Source organism: Magnolia sinica, chromosome 16 (assembly GCF_029962835.1).
Source record: "Magnolia sinica isolate HGM2019 chromosome 16, MsV1, whole genome shotgun sequence".
Lineage (NCBI taxonomy): Eukaryota > Viridiplantae > Streptophyta > Magnoliopsida > Magnoliales > Magnoliaceae > Magnolia > Magnolia sinica.
Genome location: NC_080588.1, coordinates 72,785,616 through 72,800,438, shown reverse-complemented (window position 1 = coordinate 72,800,438; position 14,823 = coordinate 72,785,616). Strand labels below are relative to the sequence as shown.

General features: G+C 41.8%; 1 protein-coding gene across 1 annotated transcript; it reads right to left on the bottom strand.

Annotated features, from left to right (window-relative positions):
* Window positions 1-10,485: 10,485 nt before the first annotated feature.
* Window positions 10,486-11,366, bottom strand: LOC131229535 (BURP domain-containing protein BNM2A-like). Its single transcript, XM_058225524.1, has one exon. The coding sequence runs from the start codon at window positions 11,328-11,330 to the stop codon at window positions 10,533-10,535; it is 798 nt and encodes a 265-aa protein (XP_058081507.1). The 5' UTR covers window positions 11,331-11,366; the 3' UTR covers window positions 10,486-10,532.
* Between the last annotated feature and the right edge of the window lie 3,457 nt (window positions 11,367-14,823).

Genomic DNA, 14,823 nt, shown 5'->3' with positions numbered 1-14,823 from the left:
ACCTTGGGTCCAAATTTCAGGAATTTTGGAGGCCCAAAAGCCCACCCATTAGATGGCCCAAATTCAGGCCAGTCACATTTCAGCAATACTTCACACTAGACAGATTGTTTTATTTAAATTAATTAAAATATTTATAAATGTTTAAAAAATTTGAAATTTTTTGAACGTGTGGTCCACTCATGGTAGGACCTATCTACCAAGTTTCAGGTCCAATGGACCCCTGTGCACACCGTGACGAGGGCCGGACTGGCCCACCACGTTGGGACGTCCAGGTCTGTTCGATTTTTCTGGACAGACTATTTTGTTTAAATTAATTAAAATACTTAAAAAAATTCAAAAATCTTAAAATTTTGTGGGGGTGTGTCCCACATATGGAAGTGTGACCCCACAAAATTTCAGACCCAACGGACAATTGAGCTGGTCGTGGTGTGGCCGGGAGTGGCCCAATAGGTAGGGACTCCCAGGCTGGAGCGTCCAGCCTTGGCTGGCCCTCCAGCTTGCCTTGTGGGCCCACCTAGATGTGTTGCATATCCCACCACATTATGAGAATCTTAAAGGGAATAAATTATACCTTTAGTCCCTTAAATGTTGGGCTTAATAAATGCACTTTTGAGGCCCACCACAATTGGATTCAATTGGGTCTATGAATGTAGCTAGTTGTTAAACTTTTTAGGCCCAATTGGGCTGGAACTTTCTGGATAGGCCTATTGAATTCTTGGGCCATTTTTACCATACTATTGTGTTGGGTTAGTGGGCCGGATTACACACATAGATAGGCCCTTGGTTGCCCACCAAATCAACTTTATACTTGGGTCAGGTTGTAGGCCCAATATTACTTGACTAAGAGCATGACATTTGCCTATGTGGTTTGAGCAATGGGCTGCCCACTAGGCCACCAAAATATAAGGGATTAGTGGCCTTTATGTTGGGCTCTAACCTTTCCCCTATGGGCCCATAGTGGTATATATGGGTTGGGTTATATGTATTTTTCTTGGACTCATATTTTGGGTAGGCCTTGAGCTGCCTTTCTGAAGCCCAACATGAGTGTATGTGGTATGATTATGCCTGCCCATTTCTTATTTCTAATGTTGCGTGGGCCTTGGGCTTTGATCCGTGATCAATTAGAGATGAGCTACCTCTTGAGGACCAATTGTGGTTGGATGTCCACATTGGTGGCCCTAAGGTAGGTTCATGAGTTTCTATGAGTGGTTAAAGGCCCACCATAAACCCTTGCTAGGCTTGTTTCATCTATTTAGGTCCATACCATTGTTTTCTTTAGTCTCGTGGGCTACCCCAGGTAAATGGGCCCCCACTAGAGGTTGTATTCCTTATGAGAAATTGGTTAAGTACTTAGACCCTTTATAGTTAGGTAGAGAGTTCATCTTCACCTCATTAGCACCCCTAATCATCTTCATGACCCACTCTCATACGCATCATATGCATGCTTGGTTGAGGTATGATTGGTCATGGTTGTGCCATTGTGTAGGACATGTTGGAATCTCCTCGAGGGGTGGATTTTTTTCTTCTGGAGCACGATGGATGCTTGGGATTAATGCATGAGTGATTGTGTGATTCATGTATCCAGCATTTACAGAGCATGTGGATATCCGCCCTTGCTTCATCAGGGCCTTGCCTCCATAGGGATATTTGTGAATGACCATATGTGTGGACACCAGAAATATTAGTTGAGATACTGGGTGCATAGGATGCCCATGGGTGAAATTTTCAAAACTTTCATGATACCAAGGATTTGCTCCAACGCCGTGACCGGGTGGAATACATGAGTGCACGAGGGCCTTATACCGTTAGGCCGCGACTCCCACTGTCGTGTAGTCGGTTGGATATGGGTGTGGCCTTACCTACCTGGAGTGAGGAGGCATTGTTAAGCTGAGTCTGACCAGCTCGTAAATGGGTCCGCTACTGTCAGGCCTTGCTGGTGATTGGCTGTCCACAGGCGGGTAGTGAGGTCTCTTACGCTCGTTTAACTGTGTGGGGTCTGTAGAGCGGCAGTCATTCAGCAGTGTAATGGACCCAGTGATTTCCTTATGATTGAAAATGTACTTGACTTATGGTTTGGATATGAGCATTGGCATTACTTACATCGCATTAGCATTGGCTATACAAGCCCCTTCATGCATTGTCTTGGTATGGCGTCTAGTACTCATTGCATCATATTCATGGTAAGCCTGGGTAAGGCTAGTAATATTCTCATTGATCATGCTTCTCTCCTTGTATCTCCTACTATTCTTCTGTGCACCATTATTACACACCTACACACCCTCTAAGCTTCTATAAGCTTATGCACGATTGATGCGTGCAGGAGATTCTAGGCAGGCGTCGTAGCAGTAGAGCGTGGAGTAGAGCTGAGCATTTGAGGACTCCAGTGTTGCCGACCTTTCTCTCTTTTCCTTTTTATCTCATGTATGTCCTTTTGGACCTTATGGATGATTGTAAAAGTTCAAATTTATAGTGAATTTTGCGATGTGTGCCTTTGTTATTCTCAGATGTACTTGCTGAAATCTTGGGTATGCTCGCATAAAAAATGATTATACTATTATGAAAATCCTCCTTGTAGGATCTCAGGATCGGAACCTGCCTTAGGAGCCGAGAATGGGGTATTACGGAGGTTGTTGCGGCCAGAATCGGCCATCGGGTTTCTTATGAGTCCGGTTACCGAGTCTGGGGCGTGACATGTATCAATTGCTAAAATGATCCGTAAAAATGGATGAACGGAATAGATGAAACAAATACATTATCGTAGGGCCCACAGAGCACCGACCACCATGAGTAGCCAATCCGTCTCCCTCGCAAAGGTCTCTTGGGGGGACGCGGATTTCCTGCAAGTTCTTGTACAAGGATGGTGGGTGGGACCCACCGCTATGTTTGTGAGAAATCCACTCTGTCCATTCGTTTTTCGAGCTCATTTAATGACATGCAATAAAAAAATCAGGAGGATTCAAGACTCAAGTGGGTCACATGAGAGGAAACATTGGGTTTTCAGCGAGCACTACTGAAACATTCTACTGGCCATAAAAGTACTGTATCAGCCTAAATTTACTGTGTTTTTACTTCATCCCAGTGGGAATAACCTTATAAGCGGTTTTGATGACATATAAACATCAAGGTGGAGTCTAGAAAGGTTTCAACGGTAGGAATTTCTTTTCCCAAGTTTCCATCACGTGAGACCCACTTGAGTTTTTAATTCTCTTGATTTTTTATCGCATGTCATGAAATGAGCTTACAAAATGGATGGACGGAGTGAATTTCTCACAAACATAGCTGTGGGTCCCACCCACCATCCTTGCGTAGGAACTCCCCGTGTAAGGCTTTCTCACGAAAATCTGTCTCCCTCTTGCGGTGGGAATTTGGACCGCAACAAGGTATCTTGCGGTATGGTTCGTAGGAGACCGTTACTCATCTAGAAAGGGTTAACAACGAAACACAACAATGGTCCACTTCAATGGAAGGAGAAGGATGAAATGCTAGATTTTTAGTTTGGAAAAAGCTATCATTCACTGGTCTACGGCCCACAAATCAGCCGTCTCCATTTGCTAACTGATGTAAGATGTGGCATCAATAAATTCCTAGCATGGTTGGATCAAAAGAAGGTGGACTATAAATTGATCATAACTTTTGATCTAGGTGTCGTTATGAGGCGCATAACCTATCAATTTTTATTGAAACCGGCTATCCGAGGTGAACCATCTCACAAAGTGGGTGTGTTCATCCGTTTCGTCAGAAAACGCACACTTTCAACTCAAAAATAATTTTTTGAGAAAAAAATTACTATTTTAAGTAATTTTAATTTTTTAATATTTTTTAATTTTAGAGTTTTAGATATTCTTCTTCTTTAGAAATAACTTTCAATCACGATAATACTCTTCTAAAGAAAGTTTATTTGAAATTTTTATTTTTAGAAGAGTGTTATTAGAAATTAAATTTTTTATTAGAGTTAGAATTTTCCTATTTTTGATAATTACGATTTTTTTTTTCTATATTAATGGTGTGACAGACATATACACATTAAATTAATTTACGAATTTTTATAAATATTATTTTTATTTTCTTGCTTTTTTCTCACGGATTATTCAAGAAGTCCTGTGAGGAGTTTAGAGAAACTTCGTGGATTTAAAGTAATTATCTTTGAGGAAGATGCTGATCAACCTCAACACGTTCATCTTGCATAACTAACCATGCCCTCTTCCTTCTTTAATGGCTTGGATCTCATAGCTTGGATTAGGTTCCAAGGGATAGATGGCTGACTCTTGCAGCTATGGTATCCATGATAAAGCAACTTGACGGACGTCTCTCAAAGTTGCTTTGCCAATGTTAAAGGAAATTCAGGGGTAGGATTGTTTTATAGATGTGATTTTTGGGACATGTACGACCATCCAAGGCCTAATTGATTGATGGACCCGATTGATACATCGCCCCTCCACATGTGCTGAGAGATGGTTGGAGTCTTACCTTAAATTTCTTTGAGAATATCTCCCATTTTAAAAGAATTGCAAGAGACAAGTCTTATCGAGTGTATCATAGCCAAATCTATAACATAATTCTTTCCCTCAGCAGGTCTTTTAGAGATATGCTGGGCACACCATCTCATTAAAATAGTATACTAATCACGGCCACGTGACATTCATCGTTTTAATGGACAGTGGAAAAACTATCGATAGGTCACTTGTTTGTGATTCTTACATTTATGGCCCACCCAAGGCTCAAAATTCCCACATTTTTACTAAAGTATATATTTCAATAGACTTATTACAATCACTTTATCAACTATCATATGTACAAACTAATTTTAGATATTAAAGCTAATTTAGTTAATCAAATTCAGGTTCATAGAATTTTCATGCGTGCAATCCAAGCACAATTTTCAGATTTCATTGAATTTCAATTATAAGCTATTAAACATAATTATATATTACAATCACATCAATTCTATGATTATTGTGATTTGATTTCCAATTCTTTCTTAATACAAGCTCTCAATCGAATCCTTATATATAAAAATAAATAAATAAATTAGAAAAAAAAAATAGCACAAGATGTTTCACGTTGGTGACCATGGAAGTCCACACGCATCATTTTTTTACTAAGTTTGTTTAAAAAATAAAACCCACATACTGTTTGTTGATTAGTTACTTGCTTTCATGGTCATTAAATCTAGATCATCCATCTTGTCGGTTGTTTTGTTGATTAGTTACTTCCAAAAGATGGATCAATTTCCAAATTTGGAGTGTTGATGGTTTTTATGGTTAATCAGTCACTTGAAGGATGTCAATCTTCAGATCAACCGACCACTTGCCCATCTAATGCAGGGCCCACCAAGTGGACAATTTGGATCATCCATCCATTCAACAATTTGGTTCAAAGATGGTGAAAAATGCATATAACCAACTCGGAAGTGGATTGTGTTGTCAAAAGTTTTAAATCTGACTTTGGGTTGCTCGACCGGTCGTGGGAGCCGCTCGACTCAAAGTCCAGTGACTTAGGATTTTTGGTGTTTGGGTTGCTCGACCGATCGTGGGGATGTCTCGACCAGTCATAGGGGTCCTACGACCAGTCGTAGCCTCGGCTCGACTAGTCGAAGTTACGCAGATTCGTTTCCGAATCTGATGCGGACTGCGGAAATTTGAGTTAGTCTTTCGCAAGGTGCGAAAGGAAGTTGCCTAAACTATAAATAGGGGTCCCTAGGGCTTTTCTAAATAATGGAGAAATTATTCTAAAGCATTCTAAAGGGGTTCTAGGGAAATCAAAAGGTGTAGCAAGGGTGAGATTCGAGGTTGTTCGAATCAGGTAAGTCCTCTCTCTTGTAAGTTTCTTTTCATAGTGGATTTCTGTCGCTTTGTACCATGGTTTTTTCCCACAAGGGTTTTCCATGTTAAAACTCTGTGTTCTTCTGTGATTGCTTGTTACTATTGAATTGTTATCCTAGATTTAGATCTGTGTGGTTCCGCAGAGCAAATCTCCAACAAGGAAAAGCTATGAGAAAGTTAAACGGTGACATGGGGGCATCTTCCGATGCACTGATTACGAGGGGCAGAGATTCTGAAAGAGGTACAGGATCCTCAAGACCTAGATCCAAATCCAAGGGCAAAGGCAAAGAAAAATTAAAGTGTTGGAATTGTGGGTTGTCTGGACACATGAAGAAGGATTGTAGAAATCCTAAAACGAAGAAAGAAAATTCAACGGCTTCTTCCAAGGAAGCCAATGTGGTCACATCTGATGAAGAATCAAGTGGTGATGATGTTCTGTCTGTTTCCATGATTGGTCACTTACACGATAATCATAAAGACGCGTGGATACTTGACACAGGAGCATCTTATCACATGACTCCTCATTGAAGTTGGTTTGCCAGTTACAAGGAATGCGATGGTGGACAGATTTTTATGAGTAATGACAATGCCTATAATGTTGTGGCTATTGGCACAGTGAGTATCAAGATGTTTGATGGGATGGAATATAACTTGACTGACGTCAGGCACATTCCTGATATGAAGAAAAGTCTGATTTCTTTCAGTGCATTGGAGGCTATAGGGTGCAAGTTCACCGGTATTGATGGTGTCCTTAAAGTTTCAAAATGGGCACTCGTGGTTATGAGAGCGCAGAGCATGAAAATCTTTACAAGTTGATTGGGAGCACTTCAGCAGGTGGAGCGGCAACAGTTATTGCAGATTCCACGTCTCTACGTATGTGGCATGCTTGTTTGGGCCACATGAGCGAGCGGGGCATAAAGGTACTTTCTGATCGGTGTTTGATTCTAGTTTTTAAAAATTCTGATTTAGATATATGCGAGCATTGTATATATGGTAAACAATCTAGATTGTCTTTTAAATCTGAAAAACATGTTTGTAAGGGAGTGCTTGATTATGTGCACTCTGACGTATGGGGGCCATCGCCAGAAGTTTCCATTGGGGGGTCGTCATGGTTTGTTTCATTCATTGACGACTACTCCAGGAAAGTTTGAGTTTACTTCATGAAACGTAAATCTGAAGTTTTTACCATATTCAAGCAATGGTAGAAAAACAGTCAAGGCGGAAAATAAAGGTTTTAAGGACTGACAATGGTAGAGAATTTACTTCAATTGAGTTTAATGATTATTGCAAGCATGAAGGGATCATCAGGCACAACACAGTGCGCCACACGCTCGAGCAAAATGGTGTGGCTGAGCGAATGAATCGGACTCTCTTGGAGAGGGCCAGATGCATGTTAAGTAATGCTGCGTTGGGCAAGGACCTATGGACTGAGGCTGTTAACACGGCTTGTTATTTGGTGAACCGTTCTCCTTCAACGACAATTGAATGTAAAATCCCAGAGGAAGTATGGAGTGGTCAGAAACTCGACTACTCAGATCTACGCATATTTGGTTGTGAGGCTTACTCTCATATACCGTCAGTTGAGAGAGAGAAGCTAGACCATAGGGCTAAAAAGTATATCTTTGTTGGCTACGACATTAGCGTGAAAGGTTATAGGTTATTCGACAAGGTCACACGCAAGGTCATCACTAGCCGTGACGTCAAATTCAATGAAAGCTCCCTATTTCGCAAGAATGATCAAAAGGAGCAAGGGGAATCGGAAAAGGTGATCGTAGACGTCCAGATTGATACAGATGATACACAGATAGAGACAGATGCGAAGACAGAGGTACAAGGTCTGGTGGAGCAGCCACCTATGAGAAGGAACCCATCGCGTGATCGCAAGTTACCGGCAAGATACAAGGACGACTCTAATATTGCATATGCCCTCATTACAGATGAGGGGGACCCGTCTACTATTCAGGAGGCTCTTGATGAGCCTGATGCAGAAAAGTGGAAGGCGGCGATGGATGATGAGATGGACTCGTTGCACAAAAATCATACATGGGAGCTAGTGGAGCTTCATGTGGACTGAAAAGCGATCGAATGCAAGTAGTTATTAAAAAGAAAATAGGATAGATACAAAGCAAGGTTGGTAGCGAAGGGTTATGCTCAGAGAGAAAGAATCGACTTCACAGAGATATTCGCGTCGGTGGTTAAGCAAGTATCTATCAGATTCGTGTTGGCGCTGGTTGCCCAATACGATCTCGAGTTAGAACAGATGGATGTGAAGACTGCATTCCTACATAGGGAATTGGAAGAGTAGATCTACATGAAGCAACCAGAGAGCTACGAAGTTAAAGGGGCAGAGAAAAAAGTTTGCAGGTTAATGAGGTCGTTATACAACCTGAAACAGTCGCCTAGGCAGTGGTATAAAAAATTTGATTCTTTCATGGTGAGTCAGAAATTTACTCGGAGTGAATACGATCACAGTATTTATTACAAGACATTGAGTGATGAAAAATTCATCATCCTAGTATTGTATGTTGATGATATGTTGATCAACTGTTATGATATGTCTGAAATCAACGTATTGAAGACTTAGTTATCAGGGACATTCAAGATGAAATATCTGGGGGCTACAAAGAGAATTTTCGGCATAGATATTCATAGAGACAGGAAGAGGAGCAGACTTTGGTTGCCATAGGCAGAATACCTTGAAAAAGTATTGATCAAGTATAGGATGGACCAGGCAAAGTCGGTAAGCGTTCCCCATGTGGCTCATGTGCCCTATTCGAATGCGGTTGACAGTTTAATATATGTTATGGTTTGTACGAGACCGGATATTTCACACGCAGTTGGTGTTGTGAGCAGATACATGTTAAACCCCGGCAAACAACATTGGGAGGTGGTGAAATGGCTACTTCGATACATTCAAGGTACGAAAGACTACGTTTTAACTTTTGAGAAAATAGGGACAAAGTTGGTAGGGTATGTGGATTCCGACTACGCAAGCAGTATAGATTCCAGGAAGTCTACTTCAGGATACTCGTTTATACTAGCGGGTGGAGCAATTAGTTGGATGTCGAAGCTTCTGTCTGTGGTAGCTTTTTCCATGACCGAAGTAGAATATATGGCAGTGACGGAAGCGTTTAAAGAAGGTGTTTGGCTCAGAGGCATGATAAATCAGTTGGGACTTCAGTATGAGGCCGTGCCGATTAACTGTGATAGCGAGAACGCTATCAATTTGGCTAAAAATTCTGTTTATCACTCTCATACTAAACACATTGCTGTTCGTCACCACTTTATCAGACAGGTGCTCGAGGAAGGAGGCGTTACATTGGAAAAGATTGACACCAGGTTGAATCCAGCAGACATGCTCACCAAGGTCGTTCATACAGAGAAGTTTGAGTTCTATGCAACTTTTCTGGGCTTGGCGATAATGTAAAAGAAGGACGGAGTGTGCACGAAAAGCGTTGATTGAAGCTATGATGCAATGAAGAGATAAGGGAAGAGATCAAGGAGCTACACGGTTTAAGATTGAAGACTTGGTGGAGATTGTTGTCAAAAGTCTTAAATCTAACTTTGGGTTGCTTGACCGGTCGTGGGTCAGCCACGACTGGTCGTGGGAGCTGCTCGACTCAAAGTCTAGCGACTTGGGATTTTTAGTGTCCAGACTGCTCGACCGATCGTGGGGATGTCTCGACCAGTCATAGGGGTCCTACGACTAGTCGTAGCCTCGGCTCGACTAGTCGTAGTTACGCAGATTCGTTTTCGAATCTGATGCGGACTGCAGAAATTTGAGTCAGCCTTTCGCAAGGTGCGAAAGGAAGTTGCCTAAACTATAAATAGGGGTCCCTAGGGCTTTTCTAAATAATGGAAAAATTATTCTAAAGTATTCTAAAGGGGTTCTAGGGAAATCAAAGGGTGTAGCAAGGGTGAGATTCGAGGTTGTTCGAATCGGGTAAGTCCTTTCTCTTGTAAGTTTCTTTTCATAATGGATTTCTATCGCTTTGTGCCGTGGTTTTTTCCCACAAGGGTTTTCCAAGTTAAAACTCTGTGTTCTTCTGTGATCGCTTGTTACTATTGAATTGCTATCCTAGATCTAGATCTGTGTGGTTCTGTAGAGCAAATCCCCAACAAATTGCTTCTTGGCCCCTCCTCCGCGATAATCCGTTTAGGCAGGTCTCTATGGGGCCACTGTGATGCATGAGGCAGATCCAAGGCTCAAGTGGACTAGAATTGAACTCCTGCCATTCTGGTGAGCAACAGATACGATATTTGTGTTTTCCCTTCATCCAAGTCTATATTACCTTATGAAGGTTGGATGGCAAATAAACATCACGGTGGCATCTAGGAAGGTTTCAACGGTGAGTTTCCTTATCGCTGTTGCTTCCTGTGGTATGGACCACTTGGGCATTAGACCTGCCTAATTTTTAGAATGATCATACTCTAAAATGATCTTAAAAAAAAGGATGAACGGCGTGTATAAAACCCATTCATCACGGTGGGTCCCACAGAACCCGCATTAAGCATTTTAATGCGTCCAGGCAAGGGCAGTACACAATCCACTTCCAATCAACTCACGTTACAATAATCACAACAAGCTTTACATATTTACCTCTTCCATGTCAATCACAATCTATAGATAGAGGGTGTCTTGGTGTCTAGGCCAATTAAAACAATCTCCCTCTTAGAGTACCACAACAAACACAAATATGAAATACATGGCTAGATTGAAGCAAGAGTAGGAACCAAGACCAGATGATCCTCAGGGAAGAAATGGCATACTGGAACTGTGCCTGGTTTGATCCCAAGCACACGAAATGATACATGGTTGTGGGCCCAGTCGGATGTGTCCAAGTGGCAAACAGCAACGGCATCCACCTTATCTCCATCCTCACCTTCCAATGAAACTATGAAGACCTTGCTCTTGCTTACATGTTGGTGACAGTAGAAAACCACATAAGGGTAAGGCATGGTTTGGCATGCCACCATACTAGGAGCTGATATCTCTTGGGGCACTTCCAAGATGATATACTTCTGTAGGAGGGGATTTTGTGATGTGGGTGTCGATTTTTTACAGTGGGCTGTGGCCAGGATCTGGAAGTGGGACCCCATGCCGAAGATGGCACGTGTGAAGTCGAGCATGGATTCTAGAGATGTTGCAGATATCTTTTTTTCACCTTTAATGGGTGGGAGTCCACATTGTCTAAGGGTATCTTGCATGGCTTGAGCTTGGGGAGAGTCCTTTCGAAAGGAGAACATCTCAAGGAGAAATGGGAGTTGGGTGGATGAAAATGGTATTGTGTTGGCCTTTTCCTTTGGAAAGAAAGGAGTAGATGATGAGAAATCTCTGTTTGGAAAGTAGATAAGCATTTCCTTTCCCCTCATCTCTAAGTCCTCTATCTTGAAGAACACGTTTAGTGAAGGGTGATCCATGTGGTCCACATGAGGTGATGGTTGATCATGGTCATGCTTAACATCAACATCCATGATATGGAGCTGTTCATGGCCATGAATGGCCATCACTACATCATTGTCATGGGACCATTCATGGTCGTTCGTGGGGCGTACATGCGTACGGCTGTCCTTGACACCGTCCATCACATCTAGTGATTGTTGGATACCATCCAAAACATGTACATGATTATGGTCAACCTCAGAATACATCTGCAGATGGTCACCGTTATCATCATCATCCATGGCATGTAGTTGTTCATGATCTTCAATTGCTCTTTGCATGGGAATATCATGGCCTCTCAACTCATCCAAATAGCCTTTGGGTGTGACGTCCCTTGCACCACTCGTACACTGCAATTGGATTAAAAAACTAATAGAATTTAAATGTTTTATTTTTCAAAATTATAACTATCATTTATTTGAGAACCTTGGCCGTTGATCTGAACCATCCGATCCACATCCACAGAAGTGACTGATGGGCCATGTCTTTAATGAGGATGATCCTAACCATCCGATTGATGGACTGTTTTATAGGCCATTGCCAATCAGTTTGGCTCATTAATTATCCAATAGAGCACAATTGATCAGACGGTTCGCGTCATCTGACCATCATGTGCACATCCATAAGAAAAATACTCTGGCACCAAAAAATCATTAGCTGTTTTTGTAAATCAGGAAAAAAAAGGATCACAAGCACAGATCCAAATCCAACGGCTTGGATCTTCCAGTTATAGAGGACCATGGAAATCATGGTCATGACTTATAAGCGAGTAAAAACATCAGAAACTGAATCAACGGCTCGGATCTTCACGTTCTACTCTGCTAACATTTCAAACTCTAATTAGGAGCAAGAGAAGAAAATATACCATCAGAAGTAGAACAAGGCATGTAAAGCTCCAAGCTGTTTCCATATTCTTCTTTCCTGGAAGTAAGCTCTTTCTTGTATTCTCCCTCTATTTATAGCTGCAAAGCTCTCCCACCAAGAGAAATGCCCCTGCACATGCCAACACGGTTCCCGTGCGAGATCCAGGCTGTTCATCTCGTGGGCCCCCATGTTTACGTGCTGTTACCCAAAACTCAGGCTCACCTGGTCATCACGTGCGCCACACTTGTACGAAAAGAAAAATAAAATAATGGACGTTATAAAAAAATGACCAGCACTCCACATTAACTCACAGCGACACTTAGTTCCTGCAACATAAAGCCCTGTGGGGCCACCATACGTGTGAAATCCACTCCGTCCATCAATTTTTCCAGAATAAGAACCAATAAATAAAGCAGATACAGGACCAAATTGGACCACATCATAGGAAAGACTGAGGATTGAAACGGCCACCGTTGAAATCTTCCAGAGGTTCGCCGTGATGTTTATATATCATCTAATCCGTTCGTAAGATAATTCCCACTAGGATGAAAGGTAAAAAAAATAATCAGCCTGATCTAAAACTTCTTTGAGCCCTAATAAGGTTCAATGGTGGGCGTTGAGTCGCTGCTGTTTCTTGTGGTGTGGCCCACTTGAGTCTTGTATCTAATTCATTTTTGGGTTCTCATTCTAAAATAAGCTGCCACAATCACGTGTTTCAGTGATTGGACGACGGGTCTGATTTTCCGGCCACGGAGTGATGGGCCCACCCAATGAGAGTACCTGATCTAGCGTACAAACACCGCTTGACATGAGTGGAGAGGGTAGGACTCATGATAGCTACTAAAATGAGGGGTCGTTTGGCACCTTGGATTGGAGGGGATTGGAGAGGATTAGAGGGGGTTTCAAATCCCCATGGTTGTTTGGCAGTATATAGCGACTGGGGATTGCCAATCCAGGGGGTTTCCAATCCTCTCTTTGAGGGGGTCTGTAATCCAAGGTGAGAGCTTGGATTACACCTAAAATCATTTGAATAGTTGCATGTATAAATGCATGCCACTGTACACTATCATTCTACTGGGCACATGGCCCACTAATGATGATCAGCACCGTCCAAACATTGTTCATGTAGATCAGCACCGTCCAAATGTTGTCCAGCACCGTCCAAACATTGTCCATATCAATCAACGATTAAAAATCATTGGTTAGTCACTCAGACATGATCTTGTGCTTGCGGTCCATCTAAGACTTGGAATTTCATCACTTTTAGACAAAACATATATTTTAGCGGGCTTATCACAACCATAGTGTCAAAAATTATATATCTCACTAATTGGGGATATTAAAGTTGATTTAGTAATTAAATTCAAACCCCCGAGAATATACCATGTATAGGTATTTTTGAATTAAAGTTGATTCACAGTCAAGGGTACCAAACACACCCAGAGGATTGCCAATCCAGGGGGTTTCCAATCCTGGGGGTTGCGAATCCAGGGGGTTCCAAATCCACGCTCCCAAACAGGCCCTGACACTCCATCTAAGGCAAGATAAGAATGGTGGATTATATTTTATTATTATTTTTATTTTAGAAGATATGGAGAACGATACACGTTATCTACACATAGTAGAATAACATTATTATCTGACCTCTACTACGACATGAGTCCAAGTACAACTAGCTAGAGCTAGTTGTTCCCATCTCAGTTCAAAGCTAGGTTGGGTGCGTTGGGTCCCATTGCCACCCTTAAGTTGAGGGCTGTGGATTGGATTGGGTCTTAGGTTAAGGCCCACCAATTAATTAGTCTTCATCTTGGCTTTCATTCATCTAGAGGACTGGACGCCGCACAGCTCGGCTGGCCCTAAGACTGGCTAGGCTAGCCCAGAAATCAGGTTCTTAGCAAATGGGGTGGACTTGGGCATTCTTCAGACTAGTCCATTTGTCACCAAGTATCACTATCCTCCGAAAGGGGAGAAATGGTGCCAATCGATCTGAACCACTGATCTGATAAGAGGAGTTAAGTGAACCCCACCTCAAGGATAACACCGTATACTTGAGCCTTGACTTTGGAGAAGTGGTTCCCATCCATTGATGATCTGATTAATTACAAAAAGGTGAGAGCGACATTGGTTCATCATATGTGATTACTTGACTGGGCAAGAATATCAAATTTAACCATCTTGGACGAACTTGGCCATTTTAATTGAAAATCATCAAATTCAACTATCCTGGTCGAAAAACATCAAAGTTAATCATTTTGGTCGAACTCGGCTATGTTGGTCGAAAAACATTAAAGTCAGCCATGTTAGTCGAAAAACATTAAAGTCAGTCATCTTGGTTAAACTCAACTATGTTGGTTGAAGAACATCAAATTCGGCAATCTTTGTGAAACTTGACCATCTTGGTTGAAAAATATCAGAGTTGATTATCTTAGTTGAACTCGACTATCTTAATCGAAAAATATCAAATTCAATCGTAGCAATGGAGACTGTCGGTCAATCCATTCCGGATAAGGCTTATGGTAAACTGGGATAGTAATATAGCTGAGAACTTGACCTGCTACTTCTTAGACCAGTTGTAAGACTTGGTTGTGATCCAAATGGTGAGGTTTGACCATAAGAGGTGACTTAGGACTGATTGGATATTGTTCCCCATTGTGAGGGATATTCTTAGGGAAAGACTACCACCCAAGTATTCCC